Source organism: Cataglyphis hispanica, chromosome 20, assembly GCF_021464435.1.
Source record: "Cataglyphis hispanica isolate Lineage 1 chromosome 20, ULB_Chis1_1.0, whole genome shotgun sequence".
Lineage (NCBI taxonomy): Eukaryota > Metazoa > Arthropoda > Insecta > Hymenoptera > Formicidae > Cataglyphis > Cataglyphis hispanica.
In genome coordinates, this window is record NC_065973.1 from 621472 (window position 1) to 647033 (window position 25562).

At 29.5% G+C, this 25562-nt stretch overlaps 1 protein-coding gene across 5 annotated transcripts in view; it reads left to right on the forward strand.

Annotated features, from left to right (window-relative positions):
• The window catches only part of LOC126857016 (octopamine receptor beta-3R-like), a 66104-nt gene that overhangs the window by 9244 nt on the left and 31298 nt on the right, over nucleotides 1-25562 (forward strand). For 3 of the 5 annotated variants that reach the window (XM_050606083.1, XM_050606084.1, XM_050606082.1), the window contains exon 3: nucleotides 211-508. In XM_050606083.1, the coding sequence (XP_050462040.1) occupies nucleotides 211-508 (298 nt within the window). Of the gene's footprint in view, nucleotides 1-210; nucleotides 509-25562 lie in introns of those variants that run through there. The other 2 variants (XM_050606087.1, XM_050606086.1) reach the window with 2 other exon arrangements.

Sequence of the window (25562 nt, forward strand, 5' to 3'; positions counted from 1 at the left end):
GAGATAGTTAAAAAATTTTTGAAGATTTTATTTCATCGTTAATGAACAATTTTGATAAATTTTTCGCGTAATTTACGTTTAGATATATCTGTCCGTATTATCATTATATTTACCGTTAAAAAGATTAATTATTTTTGACGGATTATTACATCATTAAATTATAACGTTAATAATTGAGACAATTTTTTTCATTCCCTCGTGTTTTTCCAGAGCTGTGAGTTTCGAGTGAATCTACCATACGCGCTCATCAGTTCCTGCGTGTCCTTTTGGATCCCGGGCCTAGTAATGATCATCATGTACTGGAAGATCTACAAGGAGGCGATCCGACAACGGAAAGCTCTTAGTCGGACGTCCAGCAACATCGTACTCAACAGCGTGCATCATCATCGCTCGTCCACCCGGCATCATCATCATCAGCAGATGTTGCTGCAGGCCGCCGCCGATACCGGTGAGCTAGCTCTTCACACGGCACATTTCACGGTGCCCACGGAGCTCCACGCCGTTAACGGTGAGTGGAACTCCGTCCGTCTCTGTGTATATGTGCGATAAACGAGCAAGTAACCCGAGATAACGTAACAAGAAACTTCATTAAATCGACGAAATAATAAGTACCAATTTCAGTAATGATCGCGCGATCTTTGAGTATCTTAATTTTTTGATAATTTCAGAAAAAAAAAAACAACTTTAATTAAAGAAGGCTCTCATAAAAAAAAAGATAAATGTTTATATTAAAATCTCTAATAAAAAGTATCTAGATTTTTAGATGCCCACCGCTCGATATTGTGGGTTAAATATTCGAATTCTGAAAGTGTCAACGTCTTACATGCGCAAAATTTCAAACTTGAATTGTGCGACGGAATGATAAGAATTAACGTAACGGAGTCACGTAATATTCGCGTTGCATGATTCACGCGACAATCGAGACTTGAAATGCGTATTCTCGCGCTATACGAGAACGTTATACGGCGTTGTCGCATATTTTGGCGAAAATGGTAAATATTCGCTCGCGTAAAATCCACTTATCTCCCTTAAACTATTGTATTATGCGAGCGCGAAAAAGACATCCCCAGTATGATATATTGTAGGTAAAATTCACGATTTCCAAGAGTTTAACGTAAACTAGATAATAAATATATTACTTAAATAAATATTTTTTTTTAATTATTATGTAGAATATTTGATTATTCTTGTAATAATAATTTCAATAATTTTATTATTTTAGCTTAAAAAATCTTTATAACTATATATTTTTAAACAACAAATTTTGTATAAATTTTAGAAAATTTTGATTAAAATTTATTTTACAAAAAATACAAGGACTAAGAGATGTAATATTTAAAATATATAAAAATATATTTTTCAGTGATTATTATTTTGATCAAAGATGTGAGATTTATAGGATGCAAAATCTTTAACACGATTTGTGCAATGATGAGAGCGGTTTGCAATTATCTCCCATTATTGGCAATCGAAAATGGTAGCATTATTCGCGCGGGAAAATAGGATTTTGTGGTCCATTAATAAAATCATCGTTCCAGCTATTCTCATCGACCATGGGTGTCATAACAATTCGCGTGGGTAGATTCGATAGAACTGTAATATTCCAAAGAGAAAATTTTCAAATTTATAAGAGTAATTTATAGGTTGAATTCAAAATAATTATTTTCCCTCAAATTTTTTTCTTTAAAAAGAGTAATTTTTGAAAAATTACAAACAATTTTTTTTTAAGATAAAATAATAAAATTATTGAAATTATTATTACAAGAATAATCAAATATTCTACATAATAATTAAAAAAAAATATTTATTTAAGTAATATATTTATTATCTAGTTTACGTTAAACTCTTTTTAATTTTTCCAATTTTTTCAATACAGTGTATAATACATAACAGATGTCATATAAAATTTTGATTCTTAAATCCAATTTTAATCATTTTAAAAATTTTAATAAGTTTGACGACGTCAATATATTGAGAAATTATTTAAAAATAAAAGTTCTAGTTATATGGTTATCGAAATGAATTAATAACGTATTCTCTAATTAATGAAAATTGCGCGTAATTTCTATAACTTGAACAGCTGAATGTGAATATGCATATCTACTTGCATATATACTTCAATGAAATTATATTCAGCGAATGAACTACCTTCATATGTACATACACACGCCCACTGCGTGTATATATGTGAAGCTAGTTCATTTGTTAGATAAAACCGAAATTGGTCGCCAGCGCTTAATATACACGCAGACGATCGAGAATATATATTTCTATACATGCTTTCACAAAATTTGAACTATTCCTATTATCAAAATCGTATTTCGAAATATAATTATGTACGATAATGAAGGAAATTATTATATCCTTTAATAAATAGAGATGGCTAGACAAAAAAGGGGAAAAAAGAGAAATAGGTATGAAGCTACCTCTGAGATTGAACCTTTTGCGAAAGAAGATTTTAAATACATGGGACGAATACACGAGAGAGTAATCAACAGATTTGCATATGGCTCCATTCCGTTTTATCAGGCGTTTTCATTAGTAGGGCTTTTATCTCAGACTTGGACAGTCTGAAAATTCAATTAAATCCCATCAAATCTACAGTGCTTCCATGCCAGCAATGTATCTTTTCAGTCTCGATGAGAGAAAAAAATATCACTGAGATAGGAATTATTTTTGTTAGCTTTTTCTAAAAGTAATTAGCTACTTTTTTTTATAAAAATATGATTATTCTTGGAAAATATATAAGAAGGATTATTTTTGAAAAAGATTATCGGAAATATTATGTAAATAATCTGTTATATAATTGAAATATATGTCTTTTGACAGATTAAAAGAAAAGTCTTTAAAAGAGATTTAAAAAGCAAAGCATAAATTAAAAAATAAAATTATGCTGCTTATAATTAACAGATATAAAAACGCAATTTTATATGATATGCGTTTTTTATTAACAATTCTCTATATCTTATAATACACTTATTCCTCGTTTATTTCTATTTCTTTATTTTTCAATTTTTTTTATAATATTTTAAGTTTGTCATAATATTCGCATATATTGTTGATATAAAAATACAATACTCAGCATATAGTGAAATAAATATTTAATTAAATGAGAGATTATTTTGCAATGTTTGAGGCAACAAAACATATCGTATAGAATTGTATGGAATAAAAAATTGTACGACAAATATCAAAGAAAACTACAATACTACAGAGATATTAAAAAATCGAAATGGACTAAATAACACGGAGAGAGAAACATTGCTACAAACAAAAATTATATTATTTTTGCAAATTTATGCTGTACGAAATAGAGTTCTCGATGAGACAGCAGTTCCATGTGTTGCAAACTTAATGTATCTACGTGAAATTCACACACGGAAGGCGGAAGGTATCGTAAATATTATCGGCGAGGAACGAGAACCAATATCCCGCCTGGCAATTTCCGAAATCGGAAGCTATTTCCCGAACAGAAACCCGGACTAAAACCACCGTTTCCTTTCTCTCTCTATCCCTCCTCCTTCCTTTCTCTCTCACTCGAATTTCGCAAATAATATCGTGCAAACCTCATGGAACAAGCCTCATTAAATTAGTTTCAGCGAGGTATTAATTGGGTCGCTAATGCGTTATGAAGGACATCGATTGTCACAGGATTTTCGCCAACGACGACGTAATATCCCAAAGTTCGGTCAATCAAGTGCAATAAATTTAACCCTAAGTTCGCATTTGTATTTTAAAATGATGATAAGAAGTATGAGAGATACTAGAGAAATTTTTGTTCACCCGTTATTTTATCTATTATTTTCCTTTTCATTATATTCTCTAGATTTGAAATTTTATCTTTAAAATGTATAAGATCCTGTTTCATGCTGAAAGCTTCGCGTTAGTAATTCAAAAAGTGAATCTCACGGAAAGAACAAGCCGAGAAGTAATAACAAGAATAAATTAAGGAATCCGCGTAATAAATGTAAATACGTCACTAACCACGGTTATGCTAAGCAGACGAGCATGAGAGAGAGCAAGGTGAGAACTTAATTTCGCCACGAAACAGAATTGCACTATAACTCCGTCGCCAGCACGCGGCTTGACCCACGCGAGGTATAATTAGGTAAACATTATTTTCCCACACGGTATATACACATTGGGGTTGCCTAGAACTCGGGACAGTTAAATTTAGCTTTCCACTATGAACAAATATACCAAGAATGGCATAAGAGAAGAAACCAAAGTAGAAAAAACCAATTTCGCAATCAAAGCTTTTATATCCTTTAATAAATCATGTTTAAAGAAAAAAATACCCATTTTGTATTTCCTTGAAAAATTATTATGTACACATTTAAAAAATCGTTTTTTGATTATTTTAAATTATATCTTCTATTCTTTACATTTTTAAAAAATTTTTTATTTTTCCAGGCTTATATTTTAGATTATATATTTTATATATATTTCGAAAATCACTAATTTTTTACTTTTATAATCAAATATATAAAATATAAAATACTTTTCGCTAAATATGTATGCATATCAAATAAATTAAAAATTTCTTTCAAGAATAAAAATATTTTTACACAAAAAAGATTAGTTAATAATCAATCAAAAATTATTTCCTATAAAAAGCTATGAAAATAGCCATAAAAAGAATAAAACAAACTATTGGACAAATGTTTTTTTTTTTCCCAAATAAACGTCGATTCGGTCAACTACATATAGCGAAATACAAACATAGTTTGCAAGAATTGCAAAATAGATTAATACACGTCCAATTTCACTTTTTAATCAAGAATTTAATTTACAATAGTGCCGCTATATCGTCTATATCTGACAATCGCAGTCGCAAAACGTCGACAAAACGTGTCGCACAAATGTTTGTGCTCGAAAGCTTCTTTAGATGTAAAATATATTCTCAATATTTGTATTTGCAAATATGTTCGCTCGATCGAAATCGATTGCGCTAATTGTGAAAAAAAAATCATGGAAAATGTTGCCGTCTGAAACGAATTAAATTAATTCTCCTTCTATTGCACACAATAATTTTTTGTTGTAAAATAATGCTTGTTTGTAGTATATCAATATATTGTATATATGTATACGATCAAAAAGAGCAAGATTTAGCATTATTTTCTCATTTAGGTGCACACTTTCACTATTTAATTTTCGGAATTAAATAGTTCAATTGTAAATTTACTCGCCTACAAACTCTCGACAAAGAGAAGACAAACGCAATTTTAGTTGCCCGAGGAACATTGATAGACACATAGTTCTGGTCTAGTATATACAATACAAGCGTATCACGTTCTCGCGCGGTTCTAGCTTCCGGTAAGAAGGCTCCGCGATTCGATATAACGATAAGTTACGCTCGAAATCACTTCACCGCGTGGTAAATGGAAGTCTGATTAGGCATCTGGGCAAACTTCCTCCGCTTCCAACTTTCAGAAGGCGATACTTGTATCGAGAATACTTGCAGTGAGAACAAACACGACTGATTTGTCCTAGCTTTTGGTATCAAAAAAAAAAAAAAAATTCCTCAAAGGTAGAAGGCAATATCACTTTAAAAGAATCATCCCTATTATTATCTGTCGGATATTTAACTTCTTATATCAGATATTAATATTTACATTGTATTCAATTTTTCTATATTACGTCCTATATTGATATTAAAATTTTAATTTTATATATCAATTTATCTTGTTTTACCTCTTCTTTTTATATATGTGATACATATGTATCAATTTATATATGATTATATATTTGTATATATGACATCGTTAGCCAATAATTTGAGGAATTACGTTCAAATATTTTCTAAATACATTCAAAAAAGTTCAGTTTTTTGTCCGTGTAGATATACCATTGTGCGCCACCACTCCTATCATCCCCGATCGAAGCCACGCGAGGTTAAGGGCGTTCGTGCATCAGTGCCGCGCAAGCGGTTGCATGCCCGTAAAAAGCGGTAGTTTAGATAGAATCTCGAGAAGAGAGAAAGGCGATATGTGTGGCAGCAAAAGTGGTGGCAAGGTCCACCGTGTATAAACGACGCGTGCAATGAGCCTGACAGTCGTGACCGAGACCGAGACCGTTCCCTCCTTTTTTTTTTCTCTCTCCAATACATATTTCTAGTTTAAATAAAAAATTTGTATAACATATAAATATAATATGGAAATATTATATATGTAAATACTATAATATGTAAATATTATAAACAATATATTGCAAAAAAATGTAAAAGAATATAAAATATATTTCATGTATTAAAAATATATATATATAAAATGTTAACCGCTTTATAAAAAACAAGCGTAGCCTTTTCATTAAACGATTAACTTTTTAAGATTGCAAAGAGCATAGATTTTTCATAAAAACAATTTATAAAAAAAAAAGATAATACATTATGTCTCCATACATATGTACATATTTAGAATTAAATTGCATAAAACATAAGTGGACATAAATATATATGAATAAAAAACGGAAAAATTTATTTATTATACGAAATGATGGCTTATATGAGGCAAAAACTTCATTCAACATAAAAAGTTTGCGGGAGTATTTCTAGCTACTTCAATAATGGATGTAATACCGTTGTATTTTATATAAATCACATTTGAACGTGTCCTAGCAACTTTTTCGCGAGGAGCGAGCAGAGCTTTTTGTGTCACACGATGTGATAAATGACGTAAAACACGGTCAGTGCGGAACTTCCAATTTTCCAGCAGCCAGCCAGGGACTTGGCACGGTACAGATGTCGGAGTTCCCTACGAGCGAGACTGTAGTTATCGACGAACGAAGTGTGTAGAACAATGCCGAAATTGACGAAAAACAAAGAAGGAGACAAAAGAATGAAAAAAAAAAGACTTGACAGAAAGCCATCTTTATAATGTAGAATCGTTTTAACAGCATTTTTCTCATTCAAACAAGAATTTATCAAAATTTAAAAAAATATATAAAACTTCAAAAAATACAAAAAATCTATAACATAATTTTAAACACTCAATAATTTATTAACAAATAAGTGGACAATATACTGGAATATTTTTAAATAAAATTTAAATAAAAATTTCCATCTATACTAATATTTCTCTCTTTCTAACAGTTTTCAAATTTTTAATTTAATTTAATTTAATCTATTATTTAACATTGCTCTAATTGATTCTAAACAATCGCCCTTTTTCTCGTGGAACGTGTATTAGGTAATAAATTTTTCCGTAAATGCGAATATTGAATACCGCAGAGAAAGCCATCAGCGACAATACAGCAATGTTCTCATTCCGCAGTCTTTGTTCATTCTCCGCGAATAAAGGAAAAACGAATTCGTTCGGCCGCTTTTATTGTTTACTCAAGAGAAAGAAAAAAAAAGGAATAAAATTGCTAAAATTTTATTCTTTAAAAGAAAGAGATAGATTTGAATAAATATCATTAAATAATATTATTAAATAATACATTTCTATATTTTTATTATTAAGTAGTTACGTTTCAAATTAAAATTCCATTAACATTTTGTGTTAACTTTTAATTTTAATTTACAATTGAAATATATAATTCCACATTAAAAATATATGTGCATTGCAAATTCTTGTTAAAAATTCATGTTTATATTCCAAAAATAAACACGTTCTCCAGAAATATAAAATAATCACTGAATAAAACTTTTTGTAGTGTCTTCATAAATCATAAAAAAATATTTTTATTAAAAATTATATCAAATTGTGAAAAGTCAGCTGTTTCGCTCTCATAAACACGAGGAAAATTCCTCTGTTCCACTGTTTGCCGACAAATAAACGGGTGAGATGTAAGACAAATAGCCGAAGGACGTTTCTGTCACGGAGCAAGAGTGAGAGAAAGAGAGAGAAAAGAAATGCGTTCCGTTCTCACATCCATCGCGTGTCAAGTTCAATAGATCGCCAATGGTTGGCTTGTTTGCCAGCGCAGTCAGCCAAGAGGAAAGTACTAACAAAAATTGGCTCGTGTGCAACCTTAACCTTCGACCGCCAAATCTTTTCGCGGCCGATGGTGAATCGCCGTTATCGCCGACGCCATCGTGACGCGCCGAATTTATCGCTTTATTATCGTCGCCAAACTCATCGTTTCCTTTCTCGCGGTATGCACTTCAAGATAACGGCTGCACTATTATCGATATAAATGGCCGTGAATGTTTTATTTCTACATCACACCGACGGTTAAAATTGCGTGTCATCCCAGCGATTCACGACAAATTTGCAAACTCCATTCTATTAAAATTTCATTGTTTGTAAAACAAAATCGAAACACTTTTTTCTATTTCATATAGAATATGCATTTATTTTTTATTCCATATTCACAGGACAAATTTTTATTTCACGTAAAATGATTTTTTTTTTAATTTAATTTTAATTCTAATCCTAGTTTGAAAAACTAATAAAATCAATTGGAAATAAATATAAATTGTCACCATTTAAAAAAAAGATTGAAAATTGATAATGAGATAGAGAGATTCTCTCTTATGCATCTTCAAAATTAAATATAAAAAAATTTTTAAATGCTTGTGATAGAAAGACATGTTTTTGCAATTATATTTTTGTCAGTTATAAAAATTGACCTAGTTTTTAATTAAAGAGGAAAATATGCAAATATCGCGACTGCTCTTGACTGAATTTTGAATGATGAGAATCAAATATTACAACAGAATGACTCGATTGCATTGATTTTGAACAAACACGAAGCGTAAACTGTAGTAGTAATTGCGGATGAAGCTTTGATGCTGTAACGTTCAAAATTGCTTGTGTAACGAGCGAAACTATTGTTGACATAAATCATCACACAAAATAAATTATTAGTTAAACATGTCATTATTAAATAGATTGTCATATATGTATATCAAATAAATTATTAAATTAAGTAAATCGTTATATTAAATTAATCATATTAAATAATTCATTGCATTAAGCAAATTGTTAAATTAAATAAAACGTAATCTTCGTATTCTTTGTTATTTTAAATAAATCTTTGTGTATCTTTGTGTATAAAAAAATATTTTTATCAAACATTTTTCCAAAAAACAAATTTTAATTAATTAAACATGAAATGAAGGGAGAGAAAGATCCGGAAAAAATAAAATTATTAAAAAAAATCTTTTTTTTTTTTTTTTAAATAAAAAATCAAATGCTGACATATTATTAATGTCATGTTAAAGGCCACACATCTCAGGTGGACATAAATTGGCACTAATTAATGCGTATGCAGTAATGCACGGTTATTTCGCAAAATGTCCGCGTCAGTTGACAGTTTCTGCCCGCTCAACTGTTCTCCATTATACGTCGCGTCCTATTGTTCTTCTTTATCGTTCAAAAGCTAATTATAATCGCCCTTTGTTAAGCATATAATACGGGAATCTGCAGTACAGCAATACGCAGAATTTGCATAGCTGCAACACAAACAAAATTTACTTACACGAGCGTCCGCGCATGAATTACATGCTCGATTGATCGATTTCCTTTTTCGCCAAATGCTTCAATAACGTGAGTTTTGTTTCGTTTATTTGTGACATTTAAAGTTCATGGAAAATTCAACCGTCCAGAATAAATGTTAAAACAAATAATTATGTAGTTATCATTACGTATTATCGCGCGACTTTTTGTAGTCTAATAATTGCTTGTTTATACAAATTCTCATTGCCATTTTAGTAATGAATATTACAAATATCAACCTAAATTAAGGCTAAATGAATTCAACTAATTGGCAACAAATTGAATCTGCATATATATATATATATATATATATATATATATATATATATATATCGATTGTGTAAACGTTTAAAGCAATTAATAACCCAATTAATAAGATAAAATTTCCGGATTCGTTGAAATAATCAAATAAAAACTATACAATTATCAACTCGCTATTAAAAAAAAAAAGAAAAAGAAGATATAACAAACGAAATAAAAATATTATATCTAAAAAAATAAAATATAAATCTAAAATAAAATCTAAGTTTGATTGATAATCTTACATCTTTTTCTTTCTTATTTTCATTTTTATTTGTCACCGATATTTGATTAATAAATTGTCTGTAATTCGCAAGATTGAATCTCTGTTTTTAGTTGATATAGATTTTTATTGGGACACTGTGATTATATGTGTATGTTTTTATTATGGAAAAGCTTATTTGCGCAAGAGCAATGGACAAATATTCTGAATAAAACTTGATTAATAGCTACTGCTAATTGGTTTATTTGTTCGGAAATATCACTGTCTACGCTGCAGGACGTTCTTTGCTTTTTGATTTTCATTATACACACGCTCAATGATAATTTATTTGCAACCGTCGCGTGTTTATTTATAAAGTAGACTTTTAAAATAAAACGTTATTTCTCTTGATAGTTGATAAGCCATTTATCAAAATGTATTTATCAAGAAAGAATTTATATTAAATAAATGAAACGTATACATTAGCAATCTTGTACATTAGTGAAGATCTATAATTGGATAAGATGTATCATAAAAAGAGAATCTTTTATTAATATTTACAGACAAAAAATAAGCATTAAAATTAATACATAAAAAGAATTCAAAATTAATAACTACAAACTACTAGGCTTTACTGTATACGCATTAATTAGCGCCAATTTAAGTGGACCTGAGATATATGGCTTTTATCATATATTAAAAATGTTAATATTTAGTTTTTTATTCATGTTTGACCTTTAGTTTTATTAATTTTAAATTTAGGGTTAATATATTAAAAATTATAAAAGTAATTATTAAGCTTAGGTAGTTTATATAAATAAAATATTAATTTGTGGAGTTAAAGAAATAATTTTTATTATTCTAGGTAATTTTTAATTTGTTAATTTATTCATTTATAATATTAATAAGGTTTATTATGTTTATGTTTGTGAGGTTTTATTTATTATATATAATTGATTTTATTTATTATATATAATTGATTTAGGAATTATAATAGAATGATTATTATTTTCATACAATTCTATTAATATAGAATTTTTTATAATAATTGATTGAATTTCTTGTTTATTTATTAGAGTGGTGATAGAAAGTGACAGAAAGAAATTCTTTGAAATCATTTTTTCTTTTAATCTTTCTCTCCCTTCATTTCATTTTTTCCAGCCAAAATTTTTGCAAATATTATACGATACATTTTATATACGTACATTAATAAAGTTTTATAATTGTTGTATGACAGAAAGAAGGAAAAGAGTTATCCACTGCACGATATTTTTCTAAGCTAAAGCAATAATGTAGTAAAGAGTTTGCAAAAGAATTTGCCTTCGTAAATTCTGAATAGTTACAATGCGGAGTATTGTAACTATTCAGAAAAGGTAGCCCAATAGCGAGGTATTTCATTGCGCGCACAAAGCAGATAGTATCAAGCGGTAAGCACGGAGTAGCAAATCGTAATCCACGTCGGAATATGCAAATGGCTCTTCTTTGCCGTTACATTGCGAAGCGCAGCTCAGCTGACTGGCTTTTCCTTGGCTTCGGTTTACGGAAATCCTTTTGAGAAGTAGCTATCCTTTGTAACTCATAATTTTAATCAGTAATCGTGCATTGGGTTGCTTAACTTTTATCAAATTATGTACTTTATGTCACTCCTCATAACAATTTTCGTACATCAAATATTTTGTAAAACTACTTTTATTTTAGATTATTGTCAGATATTTATTCTTACTTTTTAAGATTATTTGCATGACTAATAAAGTATTATTAACTGTCACATATTTATCTTTATATTTTAAATTAATATATTTTATGTTTTTAAACAATAAAATTATATAATATAATATTTATTATCGTATATCAGAATGTTTGTTAAAGTTTCTTATAATGTGTGGGTAGTACGACTCTGAAATATTTATATTGATATCTTGAGATACACATAATTGATATCGATCGAACGTTCATGGGAATGTAATGATATCGCATCGTTTTATGCCCAGGATAAGCTCAAAGATAAGTTTTCTGTTATGATCGATTTAAGCTTCGTGTGTCACGCCATTATTCTTTCATGACACGTAAGGATTACACGTGTTGTCTGCCATTGAGAAAAGTATTTTCCAATAAGAAAATCAACCGTCGTAAAAAATTTTTTTGTCATTTTTCTTATGATTATTAAACAGTAGTTTGTTTAAAAAATTATATTGCAGCAATTATTAATATCCTGAGAAATCATCCTAAAATAAAAATTTTACAACGATTTCTCAGGATATTAATAATTGCTGCAATATAATTTTAATACAAAATAATTTTATATTAAAATACTTTTAAGACATCTGAATGCCATAAATAATATCGAGATACACAAAAGAGCCTGCGTAAAATTGGTTTCCTGCACCTTCTAACGTATTTCATTTTCGATACAAGTGAGAGACCAGGCACTACTATAATGGCGCTTTTATAATCATGTTCGTTCTCTCGGGTTAGAACGAACGGTTTCGTGCAGTGAATGTATACCCTTTCGCTTCCGCGCTGAAAGCTTTCGATGAAGGAAAGCTTAAGGAAACCGGAAACTCGTTGTTCGCCCTTGACTGGGTCGAACGAAGTCGTATTCTCTCGTCCACGGCCAAAGATCATCGTTTCTCTCTTTCCTTTTTCTTTCTCTCTCAAGAGTACGCCCTAAATATTCCTATTTTTATTTCACATTCGGGTTTTATCGATTGCTGCATTGTTGTCGAAATACAATTCGCCCAAACGAACACAACAGAATGAAATGAAGAAAATTGTGGTAATTAAAGTATCTATTATTAACTGCATGTTACCTTTTAACAAATATTTATCTAATTCTGTTTTTTTTTTTTTTTTTTTAAAGTTTATATCAATTTTTTTGTCAAGAACTTTATTAAGAAATATAAAAGCAGTAATGTATATATATATAATAAAAAAGTAACTTTCCCCCTAAATTAATAAATTTAATTATACAATTAATTAATGAGAGGAAACAATTAATTACCTCAAAAATTCTATCATAACATATAAATATTATTCAAACGTTATGATAAAATCGAAATATTTTGGAAATCACGAGGTCAAAATCTATACTGGATCTCGAGATTCTTAAATCTGTAATTCTTGAAAGAAAATCAATACCAAATAGCAATGCCAAAAATGGGACGACATCGTAATCTCTGCCGGATTTTCGTGTTTCCATCTACTATCAATCTCGCTTTTTCTTTTCATACGTCGGCGCATAGGCTTTGTCCCGATGGCATATGTTCGGTTTCCAAAGAGGGGGTATAAATTGTCGGCCCTAAGATACGTACCTCGAATCGAATCGGAAAGACCTAGTTCTGCTGTTAACCGAGACCGTAGATAGGGTGGGAAAAAATAGGGAAAAAGAAACGGAATAAGACGGTAAGCTTTCGAAATATTTATGGAAGAGATGCTGATTGTTCAGATACGCTAAGAGCAAAATTTCCGTTCTCGCTGTAAAAAAAAGTGAGTTCTTAGAAATTTCAGTGGATTATTTATCGATTTTTATCGCGCTCAAATTCGAGATTTTTATTCCGTAATTTTTCGTAAATTTCAATATTGTTCTTAATATAGATCAATATTTAGTCCAATTAATATTAATCTATGTTATATTAAATTAATATTACGGCTATTATTTATTAATAACGTTATCAAAATTATATTGATATTAATTTAAATTAATTAATATTATTTTAATATTTCTATTCATACCATCTATATTATTTAAATTTTAATTTGAATTAGTCTAGTATCAATTTATATTACGATTTATATTATTATTTAGATATAATCCTATATTAATGTACATTTAATACCATAAATTTAATTTTAAAACATTGCATCTGCTTAATATATTTTCTTATTTAGATATTATATAATTATTGTTCACATCTTTTTGTTGTGCAATTTAAATGTCAATACTGTAAATATAAATATATGTGATAAATAAATGCATCTCTTTTCACATGATGTTGAAAAAGACACCGACTTACTATTGTAAAATAAATATAGCTTTCAAGCGTGAACCATATGTAGTATTAGATCAGCTATAAATAACAGACTCATTCAAAAACACAGACAGAAATAAATTCTTATTCCCAGCCTTTATTATGTATATATGCGCGCGAGTGTATAGTTATTATCATTTATTGAATTATTTACGACTATCGATTGAGAAACATTTCTCAGCATTTCTTTCTTTATTATTCTAAAAAATAATAAAACTTTTATTACAGAAATAAATTTAAAAAGCGAAAAACGAAAAATTAAAAAAAAAAAAAAACAAGAAAAAATTGTCCAATTTATTTTTTATTATAATTTTTTTACGTTATTATATACTTATGAGTTTATTATTATATTTCTTATGTATATAATAAAATAAAAAAATAATTTTATCTTTTTTAATTGCAAAAATGTCGACATAGTCCGATCCCGAATAAGCTATCCTGAATCTCGAAACGAGATTCACGTATTTCGGCAAGTGGATTACGACAGATTACGTTCGCGAATTTATCTGTGATGTTATCTCGCGTACAAGGACTATACGGATTTTGCCCTAAAGAAGCAAGACTTCAAGGCCAAAGGCCAGAAATAGCACTAACTGACATTGCAGCAACTTTGCTAGCCGAGACTTGATGCGCGATAGGAAAATCGATAGGCACATTATTAATACATAATCGCTTCGTTGATTAACAATGATGCGATTAACATTACTTTTCCGATTTTTTTACGCTATTTTCCACATTTATTTATTTTTTTTTTTTTTTGTAAAGACCCATTGGAAGATTCTTTGTAATTTTTAAGTGGCACTAATTAATTTTTCGAAATTAATCACGTGTTATTTCACGTGTTTATGCGTATAAAATAAAAATACCTTTTTACAAAAAAGATAAAAAGCATACGCAAAGTGTATACTTGGCTGTTTTTATTATAAAATAAAAGTTTTTCACTCACCGATTGTTGCGCAACAGCAAAGTTGACAATGCAAAGATGTTAATCTGTAACAAATACAAAAATCAAATTATAGTAACGTCTAAATCAATTAATATTTCAAAAAAATACATCATTTTCTATGCATTGAATATGAAATTTGTTGTGTATAATATTAAGAGCAGATATTTAATGGATTAATTAAATAATTTAAAAAAAATCTATTCTTAAAGTTAAAATAATATATGTCCAAAAATCTGTTTCTCCTTAATTATTTTTTGAATCATTGAAATCAGTGGGATAAGACGCGAGTGATTAATAAAAAATAATATGCACGTTATAAATTATATACTCACCCCAAGATTGCTCCGTCGATGCCACCTAGGTTTGCTCCTCCCCTTAGGTTTTAGGATCCTTTGATTCACACGCGCGACACTTTGAACGGCACTCCCGCACTTATTGTTAAACACTTTAATCGGCATTCCCGAACGAATTAAGACAAAAGACAATATCGATCGGAAACTTTAAAAAACCGTTTGGGTACTTAGCTTCCCCTTCAGAATAAATCTTCCGGGTACTGAGCCCTCTCACCAACGTCAAGGTGTACCCAATGAGAGGGGAAATTTCGTCAGCCAAAAGAAATGCTCCTAAAAAATGTTGGATTATATAATTTAAATCTTGAACATTTTGTTTAAATTTGTGTAAATAAATTAATTATTAACAAACGATTGAGAAACAATTCTTAATTATTTGATTGCGATGCAATGATATATTTGAATATAAGAAATATGTATAGAAATCGTCAAAGAAATAATTACTATTTGTGTAAATATATTGTAATGGAAAAATAATATTATAATTCTCTTTCTCTATATTGCTTCGATTTTTACTTCAAATAAATAACTTGCGCGGAACAATGATTTCGATAAAAATAGTTGCTCCGATATGTTTACGAATCTTTAAAAATTTGTGTAAATCATAAATGATTAATCTTTCCGTGTATTTCCAATATGGAAAAAAAATGTAAATATATTAATGTTAGCTTTAACAAAATCTTTCCACGCTGATATTAATTTATAGTGTTTGATGTTAGCGCGATGTTTTCGGTGCAATGTTAACAAAAAAAAAAAAAAAAAAAAACAAAAAAGGATAAGCAAGTTTCTGTAAAATTCAATTCGCGTTTCAAATCGAAAGGTAACAGAGTCATATGCGAGTATCCAAAATCAAACATACACTGATATGAGATTTGTATCGGAATCCGAGAGGAAGCAGGATCATATTGTCAACAGAGAATCTATAGAGTCGACTCGTGCGCGAGATAAACGTAGTGAAAATCAGGTCATCCGCGAGCAAGCGAAAATTAACGACGAAAGCGCTAATAATGCTTTGTTCCCTCCCATTATATAATACTTTTCTCTTTGAAAACCAAGACATTGCCTAAGAGTGTGGCTTGAAAAGATTAATATTGCGTTTTAAAGACTCATCCAGAATATGAGGTACAAAGTTACATTGATATACTTATCGTTAGATGTGCTGATATGACACATCCTTTATTAACAATTTCCATCTGTACAAATAATTTTATGAATTTCATAAAAATCTATAATTTTATTTAAACTTTATTTTATTAATTTATTATTTACTTTAAATATTTTTTTATCAATCGTGTTTTATTTTTTATAAAGCAGTTTTATCAATTTTTGAAATGAATTCTAAAGAGTATTATATATTATCCCATAATTGAAATAATATTTTTCTAATATATAAGAATAATCACTAAAAAGAGTCAATTGACGATTTATAGACAAACCGGGAAAGAAGTCAGGTTCGCGAAACGAATTAATACCGTGAGAGCGGATATTCCGCATTGGCGTAAAAATCGCGAAACAAGTAGTGTGGGCGGCATGAACTTTAACAGTAAAATCGCCCTTCCTTCCCTTCTCCGATTTAGAAAGATGTGGAAAAAATCGATAATCTTTCCTAGACTAAAATCAGCGCTCTAGCTTCGCAATGTGCCTCGCTATACTTGACGCGAAGTACTGCCGTGTCCCTTGATGATTACAAAACATCAAGCGTATCCCCTCCGCAAGAAAAATAATAATAAACAGTATATGTATACGATACAATTTGACGTACCAATGTTTTATCCGTGTGTTTATTTACTTTGTATAAATTACGTTAAATTCATAAATTCTATCAATATTTTTACTCATATTTATATTTTATTGTAATATTTTTGATTCTCATTGGAAACATTGAAGTAAGACGAAGGATTGAAGCACATCATGAAACGCATGATCGAATAAGAGCAACTTGACGAAGATAAGAGAGAGGAAAAAACTCAAACAAAACTACAAATAAAACGTCAATTCTACGTGTTCTGCAATCAGGCCCTTCCATTCTATTTATTCTTGATGCATTTCTTCGTTTCCCGTTTCTCTCCCATTTCCGATATTCTTCTCACGTGCTTATACCTCTCGCTACAATTGCATAATAATGAACGAAGAATTTAAATATTTCATGTATTTAGACAATTTTTTCAAATAATATTTCAACAATATTTATTTATCCTGAATAATTAACTAAGAAGAAAGCAATATGGAAATATTAAAGAAGTTGGAGAAGAACATCAATAATTAATATAATATAATTATAATAATTATTGAAAATAAATTGTATATGTTAATAGTACTGATAAAAAATATATTATATTAAAGACAATTTTTATGAAATAATAAAAAAATCGTTAGATATTGTTTGTGTCAAATCTGTCTAGGATATGATTGTTTTTTGCCCGGATGTGACTACATCTATAGACGCGATTCAACACGACGCATGGCGTAATTAGGAATGCAATCGGAATATAGAAAATTGTATATGTATGTGAGAGAGAACGAATGCATGAAAAACGGCGTGGATTATTTTAATGACTCTTTCGCTATTCTCTTTCTTGCTCTTAACTTTCTTTCGCACTTTTCTACCCTCTGACCATTTCGCGCATTGCACCTATAATATTAAATATTGAGAGAGTGATTATCGTTCGTGAGCCTCGCGTTTATAAGAAATTCCGTTTCCCGAGAAAATTTTCGCGTTTCCGCAATATTTTTAAAACTACTATTTTTATCAAATTTATATTTTTTAGAATTTATAACTTAAAATTTTATTATTAACTTTTACATTATATTACATATATTCCATATACATTTATATAATATACATTTAGTATATAGATTTTTGAGAAAGATTTGATTTCAATACAGTTCATTTCATAATTATCTTTAATTTTCAATTTTACTGTACACATCAATAACTTTTTTAATAAACATTTATATACTTTCAAAATAAATTCAAATTTCGAAGTTTCTGGAAAAACAATATTTTTTCAATACATAAAAAAAAAAGAAAAAATACAGAAAATTAGTAATAATTATACATTTTAATTAATAGGAATTATTTCAAAATTATATTTCACTTTTTACATTTAATTAAAAATAATTAGAGTTATATATCTCTACGAATATAAGTGTAATTTTTATTAATTAAGAATGGATTGTAAAAATGCATTGTTCCACAAAAATATGTTATCTTTAGAGAATACAATCTCCCTGTATTATGTAGGTAGCTGTTGAAAATTAAAGTGGACAGAATAGTTTCACTGTGTATGTGAACCGCGGAGGATTTTCTATTCTCATATAGGGACATCTCGCTCGCTTTCTCCTCTCTCTATCGATTCACTAAGCGGTCCGTAAGGAAGAAGCGGCCTTAAGGGCGCACGCTCAATGGTGCTAACCTATTTACCTATGTAGACCCGCTGGGATACCACACCGGGTGACTCATTTCCATCGATCCGCCAGCATTTTCTCGTTATGCAACTTCCGCTTTTCTCTCTCTCTCTCTCTCTCTCTCTCTCTCTCTCTCTCTCTCTCTCTCTCTTTCTATCTTTATCTCTCACTCTTTTCCTCGGTCTTTAAATCTTAAGTCTTCTTTTTCTCAATGAGAGGATGCTTCATTAAAGCTCTCTTCAATGATAAACAAGAGAATTAAGCTTAATGTGAATGAAAGATTGTATACAATCTCAGAATAACGTAAATTTTTGTTTATTCATCTCTTGATCGTAACACATTTTTTTTTTTTTGGTAAAAATAAATTATATATTTTTTTTTATTTTCACACTCAACAATCATATTTTTTACATTAATTAAATTATGTTATTTAAAACAAGTGAGACTAACATTTTGTATTGTTTTTCGACATCCCTAAGAAGCTTGCAAGTTAAAAACTGCAAATAAGTTTATAACTGCGTTAAAGAAAAGTCAATTTCAATTTCATAAAAGTATTCATATGTGAATTTTTGTGCGATGGACCTTAGTGCTTTAAATTATGTGAAGAGTTTGTCGTGTGAGTAAAATTTACGAGAGAAATATTTTCTATCTTCAGCTTTTATTCTTAAAAGCAATTTTTTTGATGTATCTTCTCTTCATTTGCAGATACAACTTTTCGTATTTTACGATATTAATTTATGTGCGTATACGTATATGTGACCGAGGGAATAATTTTGAGAAACTATATTATATATCACTAAAGTTTGGACAAAAACCTATAAATTTGCGGATAACAAACATTATTTTATCCCATAGCTGGCGTATTTACTTCAGAACTTTCGTCTTCACTACGGCCTCAAGACTTTGTCATTCGTTTCCTTTCTATCCATGATGCTTTATTCTATTCGGTACGAGAATATCTATAAGGTGGGTGGAGTGAATGCGCTTTTTGTTATCCCTTCCAAAGTGAATAGGCGTATCGCTTGTTAAGAAAAACTTTGGCAAATGCAGAATAAAAATTATAGTCAAACAAAGCTTGGCTTAGTTTGAAAAAAAAACTCACTTGTATTAAGAAATCACATATTTATTTAACAACATTAAAACTTGATCCCACTGGGAAGAAAGGCAATCTTATTTCAAACATCGTTATATCTCGAAAATTACTCCGCCGTTAATTCGTTGTTCCTACAAAACGAGAGTAAGTTTATTATCCTATAGCATTTGAAAGTTATAATAGGCTTCTGTTTATCTTCACTGGATTATCTATAGTATACTCTGTCTCGTCTTGGCAAAATGCCTGCAGGATTATATCGATTTGCCAATTTATGCTGAGAAGTATTCTTCTTGCTCTTAAAGCAAGAAGGAATTCTTCCTGTAATTCAATATTAGAAGCTTCTTATAAGAAGCTTCGCGAAAATATATTTCACTTACGATTGCTACGGCAAATGATATACACACAGATGTTTCAAAGTTATATAATTATAAATTTATTAAGTCGATTTCTTATTGTCACTATCATGTCACTACAATGCAAGCTCTCTTATAGAGAGTGTCTCGTCTGTTTCAACTATCACGATTGATCCCGCTAGAAATTCTGTCAAGCGGAAAAAGCCTTGTTTCTTCCTTTATCATTTGAGGATTTTATTGTCATGAACCATGTACATGGATTCCCTTTAGAGAAGAAAAAGAACACTTTCATTAAGCTGTAATGAGTAACAAAGCAACTCGGACTTTCGCGGTTCGTTTTATTCGTAAAAGAACGATTTACGGATTGTGTCTCTTTTTCTTTCACTCGCAACAATTCGTCAACTAAAATGAACATTTTTCCGCCTTCCTTCCTCGCTAGAGAAGATGAATTCTTTTGTTGTCAAAACAAAAAACAAAACAAAAAAAAAAGAAAAAACGGCGCAAACGCGAAAGAATAAATCACCTTTACAACGTAACTTCTCGCGCTTCGATCTTTGAGTATGTTCTTTTGCGAAAAATGCTTTATATCCGATATTTGAATTTCGAGAAATGATGGTATTCGAACAACTAAACTTTACGCTGAATATTTTATTAGTTCTTGGTATAAAGTTCAAAATTTTATGTGACATTTTTAGTGACATTTATGATTTTATAAGAATTCACAAAATTATAAATATTCCTATAAATTAATAAACAAGTGTTTATACGACCAAACTGGCAATTTATTGTTTGATTATTATATCACGACGTTTCGACCATATGGTTTTGGTCCTTATCAAGTGAAACCAAAATAACAATACTATAAATAATGATAGTCAAGTTACAATGAAATAAATAGAATTAAGCACTTACGTTATAATTAAAAAGTAGAAAGAGAAAAATCGAAATGTCAAACTGACATTGTGTCAACCACTATGTTTGGAATACTGAGATCGACTGAGATCTACAGTGGATCTCAGTATTCCAAACATAGTGGTTGACACAATGTCAGTTTGACATTTCGATTTTTCTCTTTCTACTTTTTAATTATAACGTAAGTGCTTAATTCTATTTATTTCATTGTAACTTGACTATCATTATTTATAGTATTGTTATTTTGGTTTCACTTGATAAGGACCAAAACCATATGGTCGAAACGTCGTGATATAATAATCAAACAATAAATTGCCAGTTTGGTCGTATAAACACTTGTTTATTAATTTATTTACTGGCGACATTTTTAAAATTAAACATAATAATTCCTATAAATTTTAAACTTTGTGCTAAAAATTGAGAGACACGTATATGAGAAAATGCCGAAAAGTAGATTATTTCGTTCGAGAAACTGGGACTTTCAGCAGATATCATTTTCCCGCTGAGAGTAACATATAGAATCCATTCAATTACATTTTTCCCAAAATAAATCTGCAACGATAGACGCATACACGTGTATACACATCTCTGTCATAAAACGCCCAAATATATAATCGATAATGTGTATAATTAGTCGTTCTGTGAATCGTCCTAATTTGCGTTATGACATCATTTTATCAAATTAATTAATGCTATTACATTGCACATCGCTGCACTGCTTCAAAGCGCAACTCAGAGCTTAAATGTTAAATTGTATCCTACAACAAGCCCCTCTTTGACAATTTCAGTACATATGTATTATTACTATAAACTTTTCTCTTTCATTATATTCATCACAAACTTTTCTTTCTCATCATATTTAAGCAAATAATACTCAATTTAACTTTATTATATAAAAACAATGCAAAATGATGAATAGAAAAATGTGAGAAAAATATTTAAGACAAATTTAACTTCATAATTTGTATAAATTAATTATACATATATAATTTCTCAATTTTACTAATCTCTTATTTTTAAAGCATATATTAAAGTTCGTATTCACCAATTCGTAGTCTCCAATAATAAGACTAAAAGATATTTATATAATAGATGAAATAAGTGTAGATGTAAATTCGTACATAAATTGTAATATTTAGCATCAACAGTAAATTTGATTCTATAATTCAATCGCAAGCATCAGAACTTTGATGTGATATTGCATTAGATTGCAACATCAGATGGATCCTTTGTCCGATGTCTCGTTGTTCAATTCTAGATTGCAATTTGCGACTGAAATCTCTCTCAATCTCTTTCGCTAAATTCTAATCAATTCGTAAATTGTGCAAGATAGATCGAGATTTTCGCAAGCATTGTTGCAAAATTAATGTACATGCAACATAAAACTAAATTCAGCGTTGCGAAAGTGCGTAACATTGCATATCTATTTCAGAAAATTTATTTTTAATCCGATGCAAATTTTATTTCAATCAAAAATTATTGTAGCTTAATAAAATTCAGTTTAGTTACAAAAAAAAGTTAAGGTTGATTCATTTTTAAATTAAAGTGGTCAGTAGTAACTCGATAATTGTTTACATGCGTCGGCGGAAGTGATGATGGAATTATGCTGCCAGCAGTTCGTATTAAACAAATAAATGCGAAATTGGACTGCTATAATACTGACAGGATGCGGGACGTGAATATGTCATTAATTAGTAACTAAATTACTGTGCAATCCAAAATATTTCAACTGTAAAATATAGATAATTTCCTAAAATGACATTTCGCTCAACCAATATATAACTTTTCAGATGCTTATATTTTATTTCTAGCTTGTCAATATACAAATCACTCACAAAGTCATACAAGTGACTGACAAAGAAATTTTACCGATATATAAATATGAAAAGAAAAATCATTGGATCTATCTGTCAATCATCTAGAAAATTACCACAAACAATCTCATTCAAATCACCATAAAATGTAAACTAACGATAGCATCATATGATGTGAGAAAATTGCTAAAGAATTCTACTATACAATGCCACAAGGCAGATGGCTCCACCTCTTTGCATTCGGGCATTCTTTTTTTAAAGTTCGGTTTCTTTAGGACAGCCCTTGGATTTTTTATAATTTTTTTAATTTATACTATTCTATAATAGTAAAAAAAATCTAATTTTTTTTAGATTAATATATTAATACATACTGATACAATAAAATAACATCTTAATTAATTATATTTCTTTCAACATTTATTGAAATCATTTAATATGTGACAAATTTTATAATCTTTGGCGATTGATTCTTTAATTCGAGAAATTTAATTCGTATTTATAAATATTAATCGTAATTCATATTCTTCTGTATCAAATGAAAATAACAAAAAAAAATCAATGTAAATTTTATTATTATTAAATTACAATTATTATTATATAATCAAAGAATATTTCTCGCGCGATGTAGAAGAGAAGAGAAAGAGAGAGAAGATCAATGAGAATGGTCAGTACTAATATTGTTGCGTGCAGCCTGCGGAATGCTAGAATTCGAGTTCGACAATATCCGCTAAACAGAATCCCGGAATATCGCCTAAGCGACCGCCTATTACGTCGAATCGAACCTTGTTTGATTAATTCGCCGAAACGGGTAATTACGCGAGCAGTGATGGTAGTATCAAATTGTTGTGTCAAAAGGACCATGTTTTAATGAACGTTTGCTGTCTATTTTACGACATTGCTAATTAAAGATCATCTTCACCCAAAAAATCTTCAACAAAAAAAAGAGAGAGAGAGAGAGAGAGAGAGAGAGAGAGAGAGAAAAGAGAAAAAGCAACAATGTACAATCTTGAGCTTGCAACTGTTCTAGGATATTATAATATAAAAGCATTTCTTTTAATATATAATTTTAAGCAAAAAATGTGATTCAGAATATTCAATCAAATCTCGTAAAAATAAATCTTCAATTTAATAAAAATTCGACGAATTATCTTTTAAATATAGCACCAAAATTTTTAATTAATTAACTTTAAAAAGTTACGTTATCACATATAAAATAAGTGCACATTCTTCAATAATGATCAAATTATTCAAATTATTCAAATCATGGTTCCATAGATATGTTAATCAATTCTTAATAAATAAACGTAAGAAAAATTAAGTGCGTAAAATAAAAAAAAAATGTATTTCCAAAAGACAAAAACATTTTTTTTGTTGAGATTTAATTTTTTTCTTTTCAATTTTTTAAGTTTTTAATTTTTTCAGCAATATTTTTCAATATTATCAGATGTTAAAAATCCAAGCTTAATAAAAAAATATGATTCAATTAAACTTTGTTGGAGGGATCGTTCTAATCTTTTTTGGCAAGAAATGTCAGAGAATAATTTATTTGCTAAACTTCGCTCTTATCACATATTTCAAAGATTCCAAATTTGGAAAGAGGGATCAATCTTGATTTATACGATCCAAATATCCATCGTAGATAACGCTTATGACATATAATTTTGCGTGAAACTCTTTCGTAGTCGCTCGGCGTACGCAATTCGAGAGAGGATTGAGAAAACTTCTTCTCACCCTCTATGATCGTTGGAATTGGATCGGAACTTCTTACTTATCACTACAATGCGCGTCACGTAAGTTTCTTTCTGAAGGCAAGAAGTTAGAACTAGATAGCAGTCCGAGAAATTCAGCGTGATCTACGTCCTCATTGAAGTCGAATCTCACCTTTCGCGATAACAAATATCAAGAAAAATACATACAATGTTATTTTTAAACATTTATTTATATTAAAACAAAATTTTTATATTTATATACATATATGTATATGTACAAATGTACAGATGTACTGTATTAATTTGCCTCGATTCAATTTATATTTAGTGTTTGCTCGACATAAAATTTTAAGCAACGAGAAAACCTTGAAAGGGAACTATACGAAATCGCGTTCATTCTTCGTTGCGTGCGGTCGCTCCTGCTTTTCGCGTGATCGCCGCCTTTCGGGCGGCTCGCGCCCTCGAGAAAGAAACGATACCCTGAAAGAAGCGATTTCGAGAGAGCCAAGAGCGTGCGATTATGACAAAATCGTGAAGGGAAACACGTGCGCAACCTCGGTGCTTTCGCGCGAAGGCCGTTGTTATTACGTGCCTTGTAAACCGATCGATTCCATACATACGAGACTCGCGAACAATGACAACTCAAGAATATATATTTCATACTCTTTTCGCCATCTTTTATTTTATAATATAATTATACAAGAATGGAGGCAAAAGAGAAAGTTCAACATAAAAAATAAATTTACATAAGCTATTTCTTTCACTGAATTGTAAATCTGAATATATGATGCAATTATTGTGCATGTACCATATATACATAACAATTATATTATGTATTATATTTAAATTATAATTATTGTTTCATGCTATTCTGCTTCTGAAATAAATATAATGTATAATCAAGGTTTCCTAGATTGTTTCATTTCTGCATAATAAGTGATTAGCAAAAAAATATTTTTTTTTCTACGAGGTAACTTCAGAATTGACTCTAAGTCATATAAAATGCC